General features: G+C 38.4%; 1 protein-coding gene across 1 annotated transcript in view; it reads left to right on the top strand.

The window, feature by feature from the left end:
- LOC146005515 (uncharacterized) overlaps positions 1 to 21,464 on the top strand; it is a 35,010-nt gene extending 13,546 nt beyond the window's left edge. Inside the window, exons 3-7 of the mRNA XM_083144760.1 lie at positions 6,401 to 6,541; positions 14,111 to 14,194; positions 14,225 to 14,860; positions 14,942 to 15,274; positions 21,427 to 21,464. Of these exons, the coding sequence (XP_083000886.1) occupies positions 6,401 to 6,541; positions 14,111 to 14,194; positions 14,225 to 14,860; positions 14,942 to 15,274; positions 21,427 to 21,464 (1,232 nt within the window). The remainder of the gene's footprint in view (positions 1 to 6,400; positions 6,542 to 14,110; positions 14,195 to 14,224; positions 14,861 to 14,941; positions 15,275 to 21,426) is intronic.
- The last annotated feature ends 2,947 nt before the right edge of the window (positions 21,465 to 24,411 follow it).

Consider the following 24,411-nt stretch of genomic DNA (forward strand, 5'->3'; position numbering starts at 1 on the left):
ACAAATAACCATGCCCAGGCCAGGATTCGAACCCGGGACCCCTGTCGTTGTAGCGCGATGTGCTAACGACTCCGCCACGGGGCCGGCTAAAAAAGATAGCGATAGGAAAAAGGAAGTAAGAATAGAAATAGAGAAGTAAGGTGTTGCCATGTTCCACGTACATATTTACTCCATTGAATACAAATCTGTGTAAACCCTGTTTCGCAATGTGAATTGACAATGATAAAATGCCTTTATTCAGTCTAGACCAGTTACATTAACATTCTTTATTCAATACTGTAGCCAATAGCATAGTAATAATTACATATAGTAACCTGTATTTAGGAAGTAAAGGTGGCTTTTACTGGGTTTCAAACAACTTGTTACACTGGATAACGCTCAGCATTTCTATGTTTTCCAATGCAAATCCCCGACGCTTTGAGCTCAGGAGTTCCTTACATCTGGACGAACTATGTTATCTTAAGAACTATTGGGACTGCAATGAATGCATTTTATAGCTCTCGTTCTGTTCTACAAAATAAGACTATAGGATTTTCTATACAGAAGCTGCTCAAGAAGAATGAAAATTCATTATTTTTATTTCAATTTTTTTTAACAAAACATGAAAGAAAAGGAAGGAAAATGGTGCTGAAGCGTCAAAGAGGGTTTAAAAGGGGGATGAATGTGCTAATCTCACAAAGTGTATTCATTTTACTTGATTTCATGTCCTAAAATACATATCTCAAGCGATTGGTATGAAAACAGCTATAATTTTGTAAAGGTGCCGCACCTTAAAATCCGTTCCCTACATTTCTACGTTGGAGTAAAATCCGTCAGGTTGATTTATAAGCACAATCAAACAGTAAAATAAGCAAGTTAATAAGCACAAAAATGAAAAAAATAAGCACCAAAATATGCATAAACAAATGCAGGAAAATCTGAAAAAATATTTGTTTATTAGATCTATTACCTTATTCAAAGCTGTTAAAGTATATAAGGAAGGTCATCCTGAGATTTTCTTGTGTGAAGCTCCTGCGTCTTTCAGTGAAGAATGATTTGTACAGTGAAAATGTTCTTTCCACATAGCATGACATCACAGGCGCATGTGAAAAACACCACAATTCTTCTTCGGTAAATTCCTCTTCAATGTCTGTTTCTTCACCAGAAATCTTTTTATAAATTTGGCACAGTGTTTTGTAGCCGGGATTTTTCAGTAATTCCTGACTGAGCTTGTCGGACACAATTTTACCAACACCGTGAGTTTCTGAAGACAACGTTACTGAAATTTCATCAATAAGACAAGGCGAATGTTGCAATGGATTATTTCGAGCTTTCAACTGTGTTATAAGATCAGGTAATTTGGAAAAATGATTATGGATGCACTGTGTCTTTTCTATCTCTCGTGCAGCTATTTAGAAGCATTGATCTCGTCATCCCGATGCCGTAGTGTGATTGAAATAGGATTGAAATATGACATATTTGAGTAAAATATGCTATTTTAAACTAAAACCATAAAATAAGCATGAAAAACAGTTTCCTGCAGAAACTTTCAACTTTAGTTAAATAGCTCATCAAGGTATGTAATACGAAGTATAACCTTTCTTCTTACCATTAGAAGTCTGGAAAATAATATGCATTTCGCTTATAAATCCGGGCTCTATTAATAACATTATGACCAGGGTACGGATTTATATGCAAATACGTATCTTCATATGATGTTAAATCAGGGTTATTTTGTATTATCTTTGCGAAACGTGTTACCTGAGCTCCATTTTATTTTATTTTATTTTTGTTACTTCGTGCTAATCGCGACGATGAGGATGAGTGATAAAATTGATGAAGGGACACTCACAAAGAACAACATACCCAAGCGGGATTCGAACCCAGGGCCCCTGGCTTCGTAGCCCGTTTTGCCAGACACTCCGTCATGGAGGTCGGCTTATATAAGCTCGATAAATGCTAATTTTATTTTCCATATGATTTTATATATGATTTTCATGTTTCCAAACATTCCCTGCCATCACTGGCGTAAGCAAGGAGATGCTGATGGTGCTACTGTCCCTAACAAAATTTTGAGGATATCAAAATTTTCAAAATGAAGCAGTAAAAAATTCGGGAATTTGAAAGTTATGAATGAAAACTGTCTTTAAAACACTGCAAGTTTTTGGGCAACTTTTAAATCGGAGCTTAAAAATTATAATTTCGAAATATTTTATAGCGTTCCACTCCTACCTAGAAAGCAGTTGTGTTATATCAATTTTTACAATTCCAGCCCCCCCCCCCCCCGAAAGAAAATTGTGCGTACGGTAGTGTCTAATAAATATTCCATATTCATGCTATTGCTACATTTCCCCTTAAATACCAAAGGTTTTCTCTTTATCTGTATTCTGTTTGTTTTATACTCTTTGTTTATTTTTAATTTTGACAATAGACAATACATCTGTTCAGTGGTGTAATTAACACCCTCACGGTGCGGGGTGCGCATGAGCTTTGGGGGCGCAGTAAGGATAAATTAAGAAAGGTCGATAGTTCACAAAAGTTTTCCTCTCGGCGTTAAAATACATTTTTAACCAAAGATATTATATTTTTATGCCCTTATAACGGCAACCAGAAAATGTTCATCACTTGAAAAGAAGAAAGTGAATTTACCAAATCAGAAGTCATTAGCTGAATAGTTCAAGTCATCGAAGGGTAGACGACAGGCAAGAAAATGCTCTGGCAACGCTCACTTACAACCTTGCAACGAGATTTGCAAATTATTTGACCCGATACAATACCACTTCCTTTTCAACACCTTGCTTTTCTACCATTTTTCGCGTCGTTGGTTCAAGTTGGTCTACTGGACGCGTTGCTCGCTTCGTTTTACAGCACATAAAGTGGTTGATAGTTTGTCATTTATCACAAAATTTGTCTGTTCCTTGCAACACTGCCGTGCGCTGTTTCACCCTCAAGAAATGACGTCACAGATGCGATGTTAGGTTGCCAGCATGCAGGCGTCAAAACGGGCTATTTTGAAGGTTCGTAGCGCCGAAATGACGCACCAACGATAAAAAGGTTACCGAGAAAACTTATTTGTTTTGATATCTATATTTTTCTGTGGTCCGTGGGCGCCATGACACGCTATACATTTTATTTTTCAGTTTGTCTGTTGTATTAACATTGTGCACCAGTTTTCAAATTGACTAAAGTTACATGTATGTATTTTCATATTTGTATGTATGTAATATAAATGTAGGCCTGTAGAAAGGAAAGTTTTTTTCTAAACGAGTAGAGGCGTACAACTGAAACTTCCGGGGGATGCAGAGTGTGTTAGTTATGCTACTGCGTCTCTTATTCTAACATTCTTGTCGACAACAGAGAATGCAAGTTGAGGCTCTCGCGGTAAAACAACCATCAGCCGACAAGAAAGAAGTAAATAATAATTTCCCTCTGATAGATTTATTGATTGCATCTGTAAAAAAGGTCTTACTCAAAGCACCAAATAGAATTCATCTTTGAAAGAAATTATATCCCAAAATTCCTTTCCCACCTAAGTAAGGTGATCAGATTTTTAAAACAACAAAACGGGTCATTTTTCATATTTTCCAGAAGGAAAATCGGGACCGAAAAGTGTACACATTTTAATATAAAAGCTCTTTTGTCACAAATACTTACGTTTGAAAACTAGTTAAATAAATACTGTGTAAATTACTTACATAATATTGCGATATCCACTGCACTCCAACCAAGCCGTCCTTTAGAATTAGAAGTCATTCATTGATATTTTGACGATGAAAGGATCTTCAGTACATCCTTCTTTTTAAATAACATTTTGTAAAAGTTTGCACACGTGTGATTAAAATTCACCTTATTAATCAACATAACTTTAAAAGTTTGTAGTGAAAGAGCGTTTTGTCACTTCTTCACAAATATTTATGTACGAAAACACTCGTTTAGTGGAGACATTAGTTCCAGGCAAACAGAGAAGCAGTAGAGCAGGGGGGGGGCAGTTGCCCCTTCATTCTTGCCACCTTTGTCCCCGCACTGTGCTAAACTTTATCTACCAAGAGAAAGCAAACTTTCCTTGCCCCTTTAGTCTTGGCACCCTGCCCCCCTAGTTTTGGAACCCAATCGCCGCCACTGTACAGAATAATACATTATGGAAACTGGAATATGACACATTGTTGGCATTGAAGTGTCAAATAATCTCTACCCAACAATGCCAAAGTTCATATTAATAGTAGAGAAGGTGTATTGTTACAGTAAATCTATGGCAATAAGTCATTGTAACAAAAAATAACATTTTGGTGTCCCGTTTTGTGTTCCAAACACATCGGGGCAGAGAGTCAAAATAGGGAGTCCGTCTCTTCACCATATACCTAAGCCAAGATGATGGCTCGAAGCGGTGGAGTATTGTGCTGAAAATAAAGACTATGGAGAAGCAAATACAATTGTCAGTGACACAAGTGTGAAGACTAACTTAAGTTACATTGAACATTCTTCTTCATGCATTACAAGAGAAGTCGAAAATCTTCAGAACAGACCTTTCTCTTTCTGAAAGTTTTGAAATTGTAAATTAAACTTTTGAGAATTGAATCATGATGAAGGGCACGTTACGAATGTCGTTAGAATGAAGGAGTTGGTGTTTACCAACAACCCTGGGTATGAAGAAATTCAGAAGGTTGTTTTAATTTTACGCAGTGATCAAATGGGAATTAAAACTTGGACTTAACTACGAAAGACATTGCATATTTTAAATCAGCGCCCATTTACTTCATGCTATATTGAATGCAGTTTCAGTCAACATAAATCTTTCTTAAGAAACAAGAAGTAGAGTATAATGTTTGAGCACTTAAAGTGGAAGTTTTGCCACGTCTATTCGTGTAAGGCCCCACGTTGTGAGCGCCACTTAATATGCAACCTCCCTTTGGGTGCAATCCTTTATATTTTACCACGGCTAAATATATTCAGGGTGTAGGGTTCTTTTTAAAAAGGAAACCAGACAGCAAGCCTTCCAATGGAGACAGTTAACAAGATTATATTATATCTTATCTCTTTACATTAACGAGATAGTTTTCAGAACACACTAATTTAAATATTTACATAATCGTTTTTGTTATTTCAAAAGTTCTTATTACTTCAATTGAATTCACATTAATAAACTTTCATCTTGATATATATATTTCTCTTCTTCTATATGACTCATGGCTTAATGTCCTTCATCAATGGGTGATGGTCTTCTTCCTTCTGGTCTTACTTCTGGTTTGGGATTTGGATCTGAACTTCCTTTTGGTTCGGGATTTGGGTCTGGACTTCCTTCTGGTTTGGGATTTGGGTCTGGACTTCCTTCTGGACTTTGATTCTTATGTAATCTCCCGATCGTGGGTCCCATATTCCACTCGTTCTTGCACCTTCATACACATGTTTTCCCTTTTCACCAAATTCGATTCTCGTAAGTTTATAACACCTCACTTTTTTCCTCACTGACACCAAGTTCTAGATGGTTACGAGTTTGAGCTGGAGGATTAATGTCTTCGCCGCCGATTTCAACTCTTCGTTGTTTGATGAATTATTTTTATCCTTTTTCCCGCTCTCTACCCTTGAACTTTGGGCATTATCCTAATTTCCTCCCTTGGGGCGTCGGAACTAGTAAATACGACAAAGTGTAAACGTGTTGCCAAACGATTGAAACGCGCAGCCAATTTGGTGCCGCAATTGTGATGCGCAGCCAAAAGGTGCTGTGGGTCACGACTGGAACGCGCCGCCACTGGTGTAATCAAAACTTCCACAAAGGGGATTGTTAGGAGGCCCAAGATTTGTTAGGAGGCCCAAATTGATATCGGTACTTTCACTTCTTTAAACTTCGTATCTATTTACATATGAGTACCTGTTTCATTTCACAAGTATCTTTATATATTTTCTTTATTATTTTATACTGTGTTCTATTATTGTTCATGTTTCTAATTTACTTTGGCTCTTATTTAGACTGCCATTCATGTATATTACAGCAATCTTCTGTCTTGCTCGCTTTGTGCTGCCATCTCTTTTTAATATTCGTAATCACTCACGCGCTTAAGACCCATTGGGTACGTAACAGTTTGGTAATCCATTCTTTCTGTATCACTCCATAGCTATTGTTTATCCGTGTTTCTTTTTACTTCGTACAAAACGTTTTATACACTTTAGGAACATTTCCCCCAAAGTGAACGTTTATGTAGAGACTATTTTTTTGTTTAATGTTTAAAAGACACCCACGTAGACAAAGTAAATACCCAACGAAAGTTTCATTTCCATTGCTTTTTGTACAAAAGTTACGTACGATCAATATCTTGGTTGAAACATTCCACACTGTGGAATGTTTCAATACTTTCATAAGTTTTGTCATCAGTTCAGTGTCTCCATTGGCTGCATTTGCTTCTAACATTGCCTTTTGCAATTCCAGGAGGTGGCTTCGGTGGAGGCGGCTTTGGCAAAGGAGGAGGCCACGGAGGAGGGGGAGGCTTCGGAGGCGGTCACGGAGGAGGAGGAGGCTTCGGAGGAGGCCATGGAGGAGGAGGAGGCTTCGGAGGAGGAGGCCACGGAGGTGGGTTCGTTGACGTAGGAGTCCATGGTGGCGGAGGACACTTTGGACATGGTGGAGGTGACATTAACCACCATTTTGGTGGAGGAGGTGACGGAAAGTTTACTAACGGTGGCGGATTTGAGCATTTTGGTGGTGGATTCGAAGTCCATGGAGGTAAGATTGGTTACAGGAACCTAAATTAATGTTTCTTAACTAAGGACCTTGACTTTCCGCAAAGCGATAACACCGAGCTTATGTATGTGCAATGACGTGTTCTCAACAAATATTACATCCATTCAAAATCGCGAAGAAACGCATATTTGGCCTACAATGCGAATTGTGGACATGTCGCGAATTTCAACACATTTTGCGCTTAACCCTTGACTACCATGAACCGTCTCGCAGACGGCACTGAATTTTTCTTTTACCTTCCCATACCTTTCAGTTGAGATGGTGGCTACAGTCTCTGAAGGTCACTAGGTCTTATCTTTTTCCTTCAAATCTTACTTACTTTATTTTCGGCGAACGGTCTGACAAGCGTACCATAGTATCGGGTGTTCCATTTACAACGCAACCCGGAGTTGGGGATAGTACAACTTTTGAACCGGAAGTGGTACACATATAATCCTTATACCAAATTGAAGCCTTGTTCATGCATATAATTTTAAACCGGAGAACAATGATTGGATTTCGTTAGTGTCCACGCAGTGTTGCCAGATGTAACGGGAAGTGTAAATGAAATTTTTTACAAAGCATGAAAAATGGCACGTAACACACACGGTAATTTTTACTTTGGTTAGGTGGATTAACTCGGCATCTATGGAATTGAAAAAAGAAATATTCATTTCTACCTATAGCCAATCGGATGAGTCGTGTTTTAAGGGGAACTAAGAAAATCGTTGTTTTTAGAAATTAAGACTGTGCATTGGCAACACTGCTGGCGTCTCAGTGCCACAAAAGGTGTGTTTCGAAACTGTATACATCATGCAATTAATGAAAACAATAAAAAAGAAACTTGGAAATTTTCGTGAAAATAGTGTTAGTTACATGCACCTGGCAACCATGCGATAAGTTCGTTTCTTCGTCCGAATATGTAATTGCTGTCAATGTTAATGAGAATAGCTCATTGTGATAAATTCCTGATGCATCGCATAGTTGATCTACAATTTAGATACTTAGTTTACTTTTATTTATATTTGTTTTATCTTACTTCGCTTTTTTTGCCAGTTTTGGCTAATTTGCGAAGATGGGGATAAGTGATGATATGAAATTGATGAATGGACATTCACAAAAATCCATGCCCAGGCCGGGATTCGACCCCGGGACCCCTGGTGTCGTAGCGCGATGTAGATACTAATTTAAAAGCACAATAAATATATATACGTATATTTAGCAGAAGTATACTAAACTAAAAACGCGATTTTTTGGAAAGATAGGGCCCTACTAGATGTCGCAGTGGTAGCGTCATCGCCTTGTAATCAAGGGATCCCGGGTTCGATACCCGGTGGAGGCATGTTGTGGTTCGGATCCCACTTTAAACTGTAGGTCCAGTCCCAATTTGCCTTACTATGCAACTCAATCAATCAAATTTTGGGAAGGATAACGCCGAAACGTAAAAAAATAAAACCTTTTGTAAAAAATAATTCGAGTTCACAATTGATAAGCTGTAGATTTAATTTATGCAGGGATCGATCAACACAATGTAACTTGTATTTCTTTGTAAATATAATTACTTGCTCCAATGTATCAATTAAACCAAGTGCCTCCCCGATGGTGTAGCGTAGAATGCGAAATCCTAGAGGGGTTAGGGGGATTTTCCACACTAAGAATATTATCCTAAAAAATACCTCCACCAAACATTTCCAGGAGGAAGAATTTTTGTTATAACAACAGAGGAAAGTAGTGTTTACTTCAAATATATTTAGGATAAGATCGAAATCAAACAAAGGAAGAAAGGATAATGCTGTCTTTGTGTGTGTTTGTGACTATTGTATGGGTCCTCCATCCTTGAAGAGCTCTTCTTGCGAGTTTACCGGTGTCTTGTAAACTAAGTCTTTCATGTGGCTCCAAATGTAGAAGTTGCAAAGAGGAGAGGATCTTAACAGCTGGTCAACACATCAAGGACACCATCACATCACGAGTTAAGAGAACAAATGTCCGTAAAAACCTGCGTGCCTGCATTCGTAACTGAAGTGCCCACTTTGAGCAAGACGTGTAATGTTCTTTAATTGTATTGTTCATTGATTCTATTCGCATGAAGATGAATGAAGTATTATTTCTTGTACACAAATGTGTATGTTAGCAACATTTGTACCTTGTTGGATAGCTGATGACACAAGGAAGTATTTTTTAAGTAATTTGTACGCTTCGTGTCATACCATCTATGTTATTAATATGTTGCCAAGTAAACTAAGATTGGATTTTTTTATCACCACTTGTAAGTTTAGATCCACCCGTTACTTACATGTGATTGTTATTTGGGACAAACATTTTTCCAACCAACCACTTATTTGTTAGTTATCAGAAAACGCTGAAATATGTGCCATACAATGAGCTGTTTTTTCTCAATTCGCATTTTATGTGGAAAATTGTCATTTAAAAAAACAATAGAAATTCGATTATCTCGAAAACAACGAGATGTACTAATTTTCGGACGGAGTATCATATGGTCAAATTTATTGCAAAATGCCTCTACTTTAACATCTAATTACAGGTCACCCTGTATATATCTAATAGCATATATATTTAAATATTTAGTAATTTAATTTTGCATTTAATAACTTAATAATGGGCCTCCCCGATGGCGCAGTGGTAGCGTCATGGCCTTGTAATCAAGGGTCCCGGGTTCGATACCCGGTGGAGGCACATAGTGGTTCGGATCCCACTTTAAACTGTAGGTCCAGTCCCGATTAGCCTTACTGTGCGTAAAGTGGACTTAAAACACCAAATCAAACCAAACCAAACCAATAACTTAATAAATATGAACATAATAATTCACATAGATATATAGGGCCTCCCCGATGGCGCAGTGGTGGCGTCGTCGCCTTGTAATCAAGGGGTCCTGGGTTCGATTCCCGGTGGAGGAACATAGTGGTTCGGATCCCACTTTAAACTGTAGGTCCAGTCCCGATTAGCCTTACTGTGCATACAGTGGACTTGAAGCAGCAATTCAATCAATCAATATAGATATATATACTTGTGTGTGTGTGTGTGATCAAAATTGTCCCCCCTCCCCAATCTTCGATGATTTCAATGGAATCAGTGGCCCTTTGCAAAGACAGCCAAATTTCAACCTCCCCTTCACTTAGTACACGCTGGACTGCATTTTGGAAACCAGCGAGGCTCTGGCGGCTGTATAATCCTCTATAGGATTTGTGTGTCCATATCTGGTTGTGATTGCCCCTTAATCTATATTCCTTTTCCGGAATGTCTGGAGTAAGAGAACGCGAACGCGTTCGGGGCGCACGTTGCGGGTGTGTGCCTCGTCAAATGAACGCGCGGAGGGGAGGGGTCACGCGAGAAGGGGCGACTCGACTGGTCCAGTAGTTCTGTAGTAAACATGACAGCTCGCAAGCCTACTAGGGGAATTCTGCATTCTGCACCCTTCCCCACCTAGTCTGGCCCCGCCCACAAGCTTTCGCCTCTGCGCGTCGCTACTCCAGACATTCCGGAAAAGAAATATATTTCATCTTGTCACGAATCACAGTGATCCTCGCAATTAGCCAAAATCGGAAGAAAAGCGAAGTAAAATGAACTCTGTGAAGCAAATCAAACCAACAGCCTTTGCGTAATGTTAACGACGTCACCTTTTAATCAAAGGGTCCTGGATTCGGTACCCGGTGGAAGCATATAGCAGTTCGGATACCACTTTATTCCCATCAGCCTCTCCGTGCATAAAGTGGACTTAAATGAAAGTTCAACTCAACTCAAACGTTTCTTTGTGATGGACCCGTTCCTTGTTCCATTCGAGTAATATCCGAGAAGGGTATTGCCGACCTCCATGAAGAAGTGAATAGGAGAAATCGGTACGACCCCAGGGGTCCCGGGTTCGAGTCTGGGCCTGGGCTTGGATGTTCATTGTGAATGTTCCTGCATCAGTTTCATCACATCATCACTTTCCTTTATCATCACAGTGGCGGCGATTAGGGGGGGCGAGGGGGGCAGTGGACCCCCACTTTTCGCCACTTTTGCCCCTGCACTATGCTAAATCATTTATATACAAAAGGAAATATACTGTCTACTGTCTTTGCCCCCCCCCAGTTTTGGCACCTTTCCCCCCCGGTTTTGGAACCCAAGCGCCGCCACTGGCTTATTCTCATCACAAAGAACACCCATGCCTTGTTATAAAATGAATCAATGTGCTGTTTGTAATGCATGCAGTGGCGGCGATCAGGAGGCGAGGGGGAGCAGTTCCCCTCCACTTTGCGCCACTTTTACCCCAAACATTATGCTAAACCTTATTTACAAAGGGAAATATACTCTCTTTGCATCCCCAGGTTTGCAGCTTGCCCCCCGTATTTGGAACACAATCGCCGCCACTGAATGCATGACAATAATAATCCAAGTTGTTTGGCAGGTGGAAAGTTTCACATTAAATAGACGTGGGAGGGCGAATATTACGCTATCTTTACATTTCAATAATTCCATTTCATAGACCTTGTACTACGAAACTCTTAAAACCTTCAATCTAACAATATATTTAAAAAGCAATAAAATTGATAATTGAAAATTTTCGAAAAATATTTTCAATTTTTTAAATTTTTAATATTTTGAATATTTTCAAATTTTGAATATTTTGAATATTTTCAAATTTTTAATAGTTGGTTTTGTTGCAGTATGCACACATTCATAAGCTACAAAGTTATTATTTTTTCCAGCTCTGCATGTCCTCTAAGAGCAGAAGAAACATGATAATACAAAAATTTGAAATATTAGAGAAGATATTTCCTAATTATAATAATAAAATTCGGCGGAAAATGTAATACTTTCCCATGTCAATAGTTTGATTTTGTTTGAATTGTTTTTTAAGTGCATTTTGCGCAAAAATAGGCTAATTGGTTGGTTGATTTCGTGTTTAAATTAAGTCCGCTTTATGCACAGTAAGGCTAATCGGGACTGAACCTGCAGTTTAAAGCGAGATCCGAAACAATGTGTAATGTGACTCCATCACGGATAGAATCCGGGACTCCTTGATTACAAAAAACGGCCTTAACACTACGCTATCTGGAAAGCCCTTGCATTGTGGAACAAAATAGAACATGACACGGGCAATATTAAGTCACATGATTATACGTGATGAACAAAATCGGAAGAGTGACAGAGAGAAACTTAAAAAGAAGATACGAGATGGCAGCACTAAATAGGAGAATCTGTATAAATTTGTTGAGAAGAAGTATCTCGATCTAATGAGAGTGAAAATAAGATAGAAATGTGTAAAATAAGTGAGAACATTGTACGAAATTAGGTGATTGATTAAAAGGAAAATGGAAGTGTGAGGTATTGTTTAACACGATGTAGCTCATAGGCATGTGTGAAGCATATATGAAGAAGTGCGTAACGAAGTAAAGCTAATGGAAAAGCAAAGGTATTTGTCTTTATTACCATCCCTTCAAAGAGGAACTTTTGTGCTTTGTGGTGAGCGTGTATCATTCGTAAGTTTATGAACGCAGTGGCGAGTACGTTCCAGCCGATGCCCAACTATCCCACGGTTGTTACAATAGCTGGTGAGCGCTTTCCAGCCGATGCTCCTATCCCGCGGTTGTTACAATAGCTGGTGAGCGCTTTCCAGCCGATGCTCCTATCCCGCGGTTGTTACAATAGCTGGTGAGCGCGTTCCAGCCGATGCTCCAAGTATCCCACGGTTGTTACAATAGCTGGTGAGCGCTTTCCAGCCGATGCTCCTATCCCGCGGTTGTTACAATAGCTGGTGAGCGCGTTCCAGCCGATGCTCCAAGTATCCCACGGTTGTTACAATAGCTGGTGAGCGCGTTCCAGCCGATGCTCCAAGTATCCTACGGTTGTTACAATAGTTGGTGAGCGCGTTCCAGCCGATGACCCAAGTATCCCACGGTTGCTATAATAGTTGGTGAGCGCGTTCCAGCCGATGCCCCAAATATTCCCCGATTCTTGTTATAGTTTCTGAGCATTTTCCAGCTGACACCCCAAAGGGAGGCGATGATAGTTTGTTCGAAAGGTCTTATGAGTGAAAATCCCATCTTGCCATGCCAAAAGATAGAGGCCCAAGCGAGCGCGAATAAAGGTGAAGGAGTTTGTAAGACGTCGTGAAGAGGAAAGCGGAGAGGAGATGATAGAGGCCTCCTATGATTAGAGGACATCGATACACAGAATATTCGCCATCTGCTCTGACTATGAAAGTCTAAATATTAATCTCTAAATTAGATTTTTTGAACTTCAGGAATGTATTATGTCAAATAACTTTGTAACAATGAGACATATCGAAAACAAAGTTCTCATAAAAAGGAAATCACCGAAGTTATGAAATGAAATGTACAATAACAAACTATAATTCCGTATTCCAAAATTATCATAATTGCTGTTATATTGGCTTGCGAGCATAGAGCTAGGTGTCTGACGACTTCAGAAGGAACCAGACATCACTGTTTTCTCACTTTAAATCTGTTCTGTGTAGTTAGACGTTCGAAAAGTACTCGACATAAGTGTATCTGGATTCAAGTAACATGCCATACAATGCAATGCAAGGAATTATGAAACCTTGAAAATATTAATGTATGTAATGAAATATGTACGTATATGTTATGTGTACATATATGAGTGTGAAACCACGGGAGATAAAGTTTGGGTGAAAGATTTATCAGTATTGGCTGTTTGTTTGTATCATCAACAGCCTCGACATGCAAAATTATATTAAGAAAAAGTTTTTCGTCCTGTTCTCCACACTGTGTAAAAGTTAACACCATTAAGCCTTGTTTCCATGATAACCAACAATTCAATATGCTGACCAAGGCAGAATTTATTTTATTTTAAAACATAAACTAAACGTTACGTTTCAACCTTCTAGGAAGGTCTTCTTCAGACTGTGTACCAAATACATATGAAATAAGGTACAAAAACAGAAAGATATATATCTACACAAAAATTACTCCCCTCCAGACACAAGATTATTAGAAAGTTGTTTATCTGGAACATTCCTTTCTAGGTGTTCCAGCAGGTGGCCTTCTGTCAACTGTTGTTTCACCTGACAGGTGATTTAGATAAACATTTCCATTCATCTGGAAAGTGGTTGGACTCCTTATCTCACGCTCTATTTCCTTATCCTTTCTTTCCTCATTCCTCTTCCTTCTTTTCTCCGTATAAACGTAACATTTAGTTTATGTTTTAAAATAAAATAAATTCTGCCTTGGTCAGCATATTGGATTTTTGTGTAAAACTGTCAATGTTGTACGAGGCCCTATATAACTGTGTGTGGGGTGGGGTGGGGGTGTGTGTGCGTCTGAGAGTAGATAGATGTCTATGTATGTATATCACATGATCTGACTTAGGAAACACCAAAGGATCATTATTCCATTTCTTATAAAATGAAATTTAAAATGTATTCCTTTGCATTTTCAGGTGGAGGTGGAGGAGGCTACGGCCCACCCAGCAGCAGTTACGGGGCTCCAAGCTTTGGGGGAGGAGGAGGTCACGGAGGAGGGGGTGGTTTTGGAGGTGGGGGAGGACACGGAGGAGGAGGGGGAGGTGGTTATGGTCCACCACCTAGCAGCAGTTACGGGCCTCCTAGCACAAGTTACGGAGCACCTAGCAGCAGTTACGGTCCACCAAAAGGAGGTGGAGGAGGCGGTGGATATGGAGGAGGAGGGGGTGGACACGGAGGAGGAGGGGGTGGACACGGAGGAGGTGGTGGTGGTGGTTATGGTCCACCACCTAGCAGCAGTTACGGCCCACCTAGCAGCAGTTACGGCCCACCTAGCAGCAGTTACGGTCCACCAAAAGGAGGTGGAGGAGGCGGTGGATATGGAGGAGGAGGGGGTGGACACGGAGGAGGAGGGGGTGGACACGGAGGAGGGGGAGGTGGTGGTTATGGTCCACCACCTAGCAGCAGTTATGGACCACCTAGCAGCAGCTATGGGCCACCTAGCAGCAGCTATGGGCCACCTAGTAGCAGTTACGGACCACCGAAAGGAGGTGGTGGAGGTGGTGGATATGGAGGAGGAGGAGGGGGTGGACACGGAGGGGGAGGTTTCGGTGGTGGTGGACACGGAGGAGGAGGAGGAGGAGGTGGTTATGGACCACCACCTAGTAGCAGTTACGGACCACCTAGCAGCAGTTACGGACCACCTAGCAGCAGTTACGGACCACCTAGTAGCAGTTACGGACCACCGAAAGGAGGTGGTGGAGGTGGTGGATATGGAGGAGGAGGAGGGGGTGGACACGGAGGGGGAGGTTTCGGTGGTGGCGGACATGGTGGAGGAGGTGGTGGAGGTTACGGACCACCACCTAGCAGCAGTTACGGAGCACCCAGCAGCAGTTACGGGCCACCCAGCAGCAGTTACGGACCACCTAGCAGCAGTTACGGACCCCCAAAAGGAGGAGGTGGAAAGGGGGGAGGCTTCGGAGGAGGTGGTTACAAAGGTGGTGGCGGGGGAGGGTTTGGAGGGGGTTTTGGAAAAGGTAAGGGAGGGGGATTTGGTGGTGGAAAGGGTTCTGGCTACAGCAGAAGAGGTTTCGGAGGAAGTTCGTTCGGAGGCGGATTCGGAGGGGGCTACGGGGGCGGGGGTTTCGGTGGAGGTGGAGGTGGATTCGGAGGCGGAGGACACGGGGGGCCCTATGGTTTCCGGTAATCAAGTTTCAGCCGGAGGTTCTGTACCTACAAGAATAAGAAAAGGTAAGTGTCCACACATTGATGCATAATTCACACATTATAAAGAATGCTAAAAATAATTTGTAACAATAGAAATTCTACTTCAATTCTTCAATTGTTCATATGTTATAAATCAATATAAAATTTTGGAATTAACTACTGTTGTAAAAATATATAGTGATTTATATCCTTTCTAATACAATATTTACTACAGTAGATTAGAAATCGGAAAGTAAAGTGTTACAAGTATCATTCAATCTACTAAATTATCAAGAAAAGGAAACTACAGAATTGTTCCTACAATAACATTGGTCGACATTTTGAGAAAATATGTTCCGAAGTTTTCAAATCAATGAGTGTTTCTGGAAGTATTATGAATGCTGATCACAGAAATAACATCCATTTGTTCCCATCACGTCAGAATTTTTCACAATTTCATAATCAGAACTTTCATATTCACCATTACATTGCATTTATTACACAACGCAACAAAATAAATTTATACCAGGAAAATTTCGGTTGTTTTTTAAACCAGTAGGTGATTATGGAAGTATTTTGAATGCTTTTCACAGGAATGACATCAATTTCTACCCATCACGTCAAGATTTTTCCGTCAGGATTTTTCTACAAGTCAGTAAGTTCAATCAACCCATAATATTATAACATTAAGTATTGGACATTTTGTGAAGGATTTTCACGAGGAATGTTGGAAATAAAACTACGTAACCAAAGTAAATAAAGTTTTCATGCTAATGTGTCATGTAAAGGTGGAATAAATGCATACAAATTTACATACATTTATGGTTCAAAATTGGAGGATATCTATTGTAGAAAATCAATATATCAAAACAGAGCCATGTATTGAGGGAATAATGAAACTACATATTTTATTGTGAAATTATGATATATCCTGACGTGATGGGGGAAAATGTATCTCAACTGCATGATCAGCATTTCAAATACTTCCATAATCACTTATGGATTGGGAATCAACCGAATTTTCTCTTTTGTTGCTTTATGTAATAAATGTATTGTAATGGCGAATATCATAATTTGATTGTGAAATTGTGAAAAATTCTGACGAGATGGGGAAAAAATTATTTCATTTCTGGAATCATCATGCTGAAATTATTCAAAGACAACAGTCATCTGCGAGACATCGGGACCCACGTCGACCAGTGTAATTTTCCGAATTATAAAAATCCCTGGTTCAGAAAATAAATTGTTTTTAGTGGAAAAGACTTGGCTTAGTCAGTAAGAAACAAAATTATACTACATTCAAATGCAATTATGTCGGGAAGTAGAGGGTAGGAGGGTATTTCATAAGCCCTTTTGGGGTTCAGTTAATATATGAATGAATAAAGTTTACCGAATAGTTGTAAGGGCGATGAGTTTCTATTTCGAAGTAATTGTACGTGTTAAGCCCTACTAAATTATAAAGACTGTTGCGATTATTTCTACAGTACTAATTTTATGCATTATTAAATACAAGATCTAATTTGTCTCTGTACTCTAACAAGAGAGATAAAAAATTCTATAATAAAAATGTCAAAATATTAACAAAGGCAAGGCCAAGGGGGCAAAGCTCTCCCTACCGGAGGTTGGAGTTAATCGCACCGCATCTCCGAGTCAAAATACACAGACGGGCGTGGTGAAACGCCATTTGTAGTACATCTTTGAAGAGCTTTATTGTGAATTAAACGTGCACAGCAGTCCCTTCTTTATATCTTTTTAAATATGTAACTGCAGAGAATGTATTTTCATATTGACGTCCCATAGACAGCAACAAATATACAGTTCATCGTAAAATGTCTCTTTGGCAACATTCGTGTAGTTATTCTGCACCGAAAATCTTTAGTGCTCTTCTAAGCAAAATTACAGTAGTACAAAGTTCACAACATAACATGCCATTCACTTATTGATGATCGGAAATGATGCAATCCTATATTCTATTGAAACTGAAGATTCCTGTGAAATACTTTTTTTTATACACATATGATATGTTTAACCCTTGAACCTCAACGGCAGTTTGTGTCACGGAGATTCGGATACCATTGTGTTAATAGTATTTTATTACTTGTTGTTATACATTGATGTCTTATTATATAACTGTTCCCATCTGTTGTACTATCTTTATGGGGCGGGGGTGGTACGAGAAGAGCATTTCCTGAACTTTTCCCAGAAATAAAACCAATTGAGTAGCAGTGGCGTATGCTGAGTTCAAAATGTAGGCTATCTCACCTCACTGTGTTGTTCGAATTGAGAAAAGATATGCTGAAGGTGTCGCTGTTCCCGTTAACGGTTTTGTATTAAAAATTGAAGTAAGCAATCACATAATAACAATAATAATAACAGATCAAAGAAAGGAATATATGTTTAATGGAATGAGTAAATATGGAGGGCAACATGAGAAATCATAATTATTGATATGAAATTGCCTACCCGACGAAGTCATTACGGAATATAAAAATTTTCATTGTAATATCTAAGGCTGTGTTTTAACTTGCTGTGTTTTTACACAAATTTTAATACTTCAATTTTCTCAAGCCAAATTGACATTTTCATTTATTTTGTACGTTGAAAGAAAAGAATAGTTATCATATTTCAAAGAAACTGAGCCTAACATGCCAGCTAATAATATTCCTTGGTTCCTTTTCACCTAGCATTCTCTGGGCTTCGCAGATATCCTAGCTAGCCTACAATATACGCCCCAGTTGAGTAGAATAGGTAGCGCCTAAAAACAACAAATTAATATCTCGTTTTCTCAAAACACCACACATCTCCTCAATCATTTTCTGTTTCGAATAGGTAATGTCAGTTCTGGAAACGTTGGGACATGATCTCCTATCTGATCTCGATGTTCCATCAAGAACACTCACTTGATTAAAAAAGAAACTGTTTGTGGACGCTGGAAAATTATTTTACACAGGAAAGAAATATATATATACATTTCACAAGTGAACATTTGCCAGTGTACACGTCGATCACTTAACCTGATCGGTCACTGAGGTGGCTAATGATTGATTGATTGTTTGATTAAAAAATTTTGGGTGTGTCGGCACGTAAGACCATTTTGTACCCTTCTAAGCATGTGAGCGAAAATCCCTTGCCTTAAAATTTGAAAAGAAATGTAAATATCCGCTTGAGAAAGGTTTAAATGCAACTTGTAAATGGACCTTCATAGGACAAAAGCAATACATTAAAAACTATAAAGGAATAGTTCAAAAACTACCTCATAAACAGTGTAAAAGACCTGCTCTTCTCAAAAAACCTAAAAGTTTTGGCTGAAAGACTGTAATCGTTTCCACATATAACTGACAAATCGTTGAGAACGTTAAAACCTTGTCTAGGGTAATTAAAATCGACACATATGAGAGGCATATGCGGAACACTTGAAATAACGTCACATACATGACACAACTGATTGTCCAGCCTTTGCAGAAAATGGCGATGTGTGGCAGAGACGGGACGAGGATGGGTTTGATTGCGCGAAGCTTGTTCCGCCGTACCTTATCGCACTATACCTGCGCGGTGCTGATCACACAGCCTCCAAAAATGGCAGAGATGGAGAATATATGGATCCATACCCCCAACAACCCCCATAAATGTGCCTTAATGGTAAGGTGCCTCACAAGTGGGACATACTATGGAACTCTCGAACAATTGATAAGATATCATAAGTATCCACACTTCAGTATATATTTTACATCAATAAACAGTAACCACAGCTTCCACCAACATTAATTCAATATACTTCACACTTAAAAAGAAAGTACTAAAGTATATAATAACAATATTAAAATCGAACTACCTTTCTTCAATTATACTTTGTCAACATTCTAAAAAACTAAACCTTATATCTTTTGATCTGAAAGCACACATGCCATAATATCTTAACAACAACAATCTCCCAGCAACCAAAATCCTATTATAGCCAAATGCATCATCATAATACAATTGATGCCTCTCCATAAGATTGCATTCCTTTTTAAATCTAAGATTTTACTTATTGTATTACTCATGCTTTGAGGAGGCGTTACAAGTTACTGTAGCTCGCCGTAGGTTCACTTCACGTTGGTACACTCTTGGTGTGTTCATAGTAGAGGAAATAAATTATTTCACATGGAAATAATTTCAACACAAATAACACTGGGGAACAAAAAAAAAGATTTTATTTTGTGGCATAAAGTTTAATAACAGTTTCAGCACACAAAACAGCTGTGATTGCCAATTGTATGATTGGTTCAGTTGAATTGACTCCAGTTATAAAAATAAACACACCATGGAAAATGTAGGAGGTAAAATTACTCTACGCTTTTCTCGGTAATATCAAAATTTCATAATGGGCTGAAATTCCCATTAAGAAACTTATTTATTTATTTGTAAATTTTTGCTAGGCAACTTATGAAGCATTGCTAGGCAATATATCGGACACTCAACAAAGCTTAAGGAAGAATACCAAAACATAAAAATGGTTTTAGAAAAAAATTGAATATGCTGAACATAAGTGGCTCGTGTGTGTGGATTTCAAGATGGTGAAATTTTTACTAGGACAGCAAAGTTGGTACACAAAATATCCCTGTTTCCTATGTTTGTGGGATAGTCGTGCTAGAGAAAAGCATTGGACGATAAAAGTTTGACCCCCAAAAGAAAATATTAGTGGGAAAAGCTAATATCATTCATGAACCGCTGATAGATAGAGACAAAATCATCCATCCGCCACTGCATATTAAACTTGGGTTGATAAAACAGTTTGTCAAGGCCTTAGATACAAGTGGTGATTGTTTCAAATATATATGCCACACTTTTCCAGGACTAAGTATTGAAAAATTGAAGGCAGGAATCTTTGACGGACCACCACAGATTCTTACACTTATAAATGATGCCAATTTTACAACTTACATGTCTTACATCGAATCTGAGGCCTGGCTAAGCTTTGTGTCCGTCGTCAAAAACCTTTTTGGAAATCACAGAGCAGAAAACTACCGCGATATAGTTGGAAATATGTTGAAAAATTTTGAAAAATTGGGAGCTAATATGAGTGTGAAGATACATTTTCTACATAGCCACATTGACAGATTCCCTGAGAACCTTGGTGATTTTAGTGAAGAACAGGGAGAACGGTTCCATCAGGGTATAAGAATAATGGAAGAAAGGTACCAGGGTACCACATGATGGCCGACTACTAAATCGCCAAACGATTGTCCTAAAAATGAATACAGCAGGAAATCGTATAGAAAACGTTTCACATAGTTTGTTACTTCATTGTGTACATATTTTTTTTAAAATTATTATGATCATAGGCCTATATAAATTTATTTTTATAATAATGATTGTAATCACAAAAAGAAATATTAAATTGTTGTTGGAAGTTCATTTATATGTATGTCTTATGTTTCCGCCATTTTGGTTTAGTTGCATTTATTTCATAAATTAGAGCCAATTCAGGAAATATATTATTATATCATTATTCAGAAGCATGAAATTTACCTAAATTAGCTCTCAAACACTGTGCCGCAATTTCACTGTTCCCCAGTGCATTTCACCAGAATGTGCCAAAATGTATTTTCTCAATTCAAAAATCCACTACCCATCTCTTTGGGTTATATCCGCCATTTTGGGAAATGGCGGAAAAGAAAAACCTTTAGCCTACATAAATTACTTGGAAACGGTCGGCCTGACCCACAAATACTTTCAAATTTACTATTATCAAAGGCAGTAGACAGAAAGTAATGCAATGCAAGGAAATAATTAGAAAGTTGACGAAAGTACCCAAATTTCGCCCACTTTTTTTTCATTTCACATAAAATCAACTGCACTACACATTCTTTCGGCCCTAACTCTGCAATGGTCCGACCGTCAACCTTGAAATTTTGAGGCATGAAGTCACCAACCCCTCGGATCGAATGTCTGATTCATCACCTCCACTGGCGCGAAAGAATTTTCTCTCATTGCAATCCAAACCCGAACGAAAAGCCATCCAGTGATTGCCAACCTAACAATATTTTTTAGAGAAATAATTTCACCTCTTTGTTTCAAGTTTTTTCAGCATTGCTTTTCAAGGAAGAAAAATTTGATTCAAAGTTTCGATTTGATTTATATTAGAGATCTCTGCTATACATAAAAATACACACACACGCATATATATACGCATGTAAGCAAATAAATATACATATATATGAAAAAATTCTTAAATATCTCAAGAAGCAGGTTTTTGCAAAAAGTTTCCAAAATGGCGGATGTTTGGTGTTATTCACTATACCATTCCTCACAATCGAGTACAGAACACTCTTGTTTTGAATCACACGACATAACACATATTCTATAACTGTAACTATTGGTATTTTATTACTATTGTTACATTATTTTTTCTTACTTGAGGACATCCTTATGTTAACCTTCACATTTGTATTTTTCTCTCAGTTCTTTTCTACTCATGCTTTCATACATTTGTGTTTTTTTTTAATTTCTTTTAAATCTTTCTTGATCTTTCACATTTGTATTATTTTACGACTACTATTACTATGAGTGTATTTTAATTGTAGGTTTTTGAGAAATTCTTTAGGTATTACGTATTATATTATCATATATAGCCTACTTATATTTTGTTACGTCGCTCATGACAAGGGTTAGGTGGTGGAGCAGCCAACGTCTGAACCTCGCCTGCTAAATAAAGGAATTATTATTATTATTATTTCTATGGTAAAGGTAAAGTGTTCCCCTGTGCATAGCACCACGCCATGAGGCGTATAGGGGGTGTGGGGGTAACGCCCCACACTTTCTTGATCCGGTCGTGAGTGGGGGTGATGTGATCAGCATCACGCCCCTGACCGCCTTTACCCCCCAGGGTTTCCCCCAGGTACCCATGTTATTCGACGCTGGGTAGGCGCCGGGGCCGCTTCCACCGTTAGAAAAGTTCCCGGATTTGAACCGGCCGGGATAGATCATAATTTTCATCCGTTGCCTGTACTATCAACTGAATCGAACAATATGTATTCAGAGTTCCCTACAAAATAATAATAAAAATAAAAACCGCGAAGACGTCACTTTCCACTGTTGTCTAAACAATCTCTTGGATGTATGCCTTTTCATTGCCTGTAGTCATTTAAGATATTTTTCATTTATCGTACATTAAATAAGTTGATATCACAGAAATCATTTACGAACACCATGTATATTGCAGGTGAATGAGTATTGAAATCGTTGTGATAATGTTTAAATGTCATTTTGTGTATTTCAGATGGTTCCTATATAAGCTCAGTGATTTTCACACTTGCATATGCCTTAGCTACAAGTCTTCTCGTTGATAAGCTGCGAGATGTCATTGGAGGGGAATACCTTCTGAAACGAGCCAGTCACATTTTGTGTGAAAACATGAGTTGTATTGACTTTTGTTTATGTTTTATTAAATAAACGTTATATGTTTTTTAAGTCTTGAATTTTGATTTGTCTTGTTAGAGGATTCAATCTGCAAATTGTGAACTAAGCAAACTTTAGAGTAACAGTAACTTTTAATATTAGTAACTGTAACACAGTTACTTTTTCAAGTAAAAAACATTGAAATTACCACTATGTCTTTAACCGAGGACGTATTTAGTGGGGTCCAGGGGGTCCGGACCCCCACCCCCCAGAAAGACTTATCAAGTACTAAAATTAAATAATGAAAAATATATTCGTTTAGCCTTTATTGTATAATTTTCTCTGAACTTGTTGGAAGACAAGGGTTATATTGGGATCATACGGCTTTGAATGACGTTACAAAGAAGATTTATGTACGCTACTACACAAAATAATATGCATAAAATATTAATCAGAAACTTACTTCTCCCCAACTACATGTAACATCATTCTTGTTATTCGATAAATATTCAATTATTCATCTATTTGACATTAATTTCATTGCCAGGTCACTTGCTTTTATGTAAATTATTCCGATCTTAACTACAGGTAAGCTACGTAATGAATATGCGCTGTTATATCTCTATTCTTATACAGCCTTTTACCTATTCGTGTAATAATAATATATTAATTTATGTATTGAAATTAGTATTTTTAATTTGATTTAATATAATTATTTTAATTCAAACATTATTTTTTATTATTATTATTCCTGAGACACTTGGTTCGGACTAACCCCGAAATATATTTCTCGATGTTCTAGTCATCGCATGCATTTTAGTGCATCACACGAAACTTCATCTCATAAAAATACCCTTTAATACATTCCTATGTGTATTTTGACACACTGAAAGGTGCATCATTTGCAGTTTATGCGTTAACGTGTTATTGAAATCAAAATATATGTGTCAATTGACACGTTTTGGGTTCTGTGTGTACGTACAAACTATCTGAGGACGTACAGTCATGAAAAAATACTTCCTCCACAGAGCCTTAATACCAGTAGTGTTTTGGGGGAAGTGTTTCTATCCACGACTGTTATTAGAAGCGCACATTTTGGCTACGGTAGGGGGGAATCCTATTCATGAATCTGCTAAACACATAAAGAAAGATGTAAAAGGTATAGAAAAAGCATCTCACGAGCTTTACACGAATTATGTAGCCTGGAAACTTTTAGAGAATTTCATTTCTAAATCACCACGGCAATAAATGTAACCACACAAAACTTTAAGAAATAGATACAACGTTGTGTATGGAACAATTGCCCATAAAACTGTACAAATGATTAAATCTTGTATACGCGGAACTCATATTGCAATACTTCCTTGCTTTCTCCGAATAACTGTAGTACTAGACCTTTGTGGCAAGCATGTAGATGACATTTTTTTGGCAATAATTCTATTTGGTTCATGCATAAGTTCGTAGCGTTTGTGTTTGGTATGGCAACACTGCGGTGATAGGAGTTTGTTTATCGTTTAATGTTCATCAGTTGGAGTGGCATTGTTGTGCTTGTGAATACGCATTGAATTTTACAGATTTGAAGAAAGGCGGTGTTCTTTATGGGCTAAAGAACATGGGGGGGGGGGGGGGGACATTTCCGACATATTCTTCTGTCTGAGTTTAACATAGGGAAAAAGGCAGCGGAGGCGGCTCG

The sequence above is a fragment of the Lepisma saccharinum genome, chromosome 23 (genome assembly GCF_977018435.1).
Source record: "Lepisma saccharinum chromosome 23, izLepSacc3.1, whole genome shotgun sequence".
Classification (NCBI taxonomy): domain Eukaryota; kingdom Metazoa; phylum Arthropoda; class Insecta; order Zygentoma; family Lepismatidae; genus Lepisma; species Lepisma saccharinum.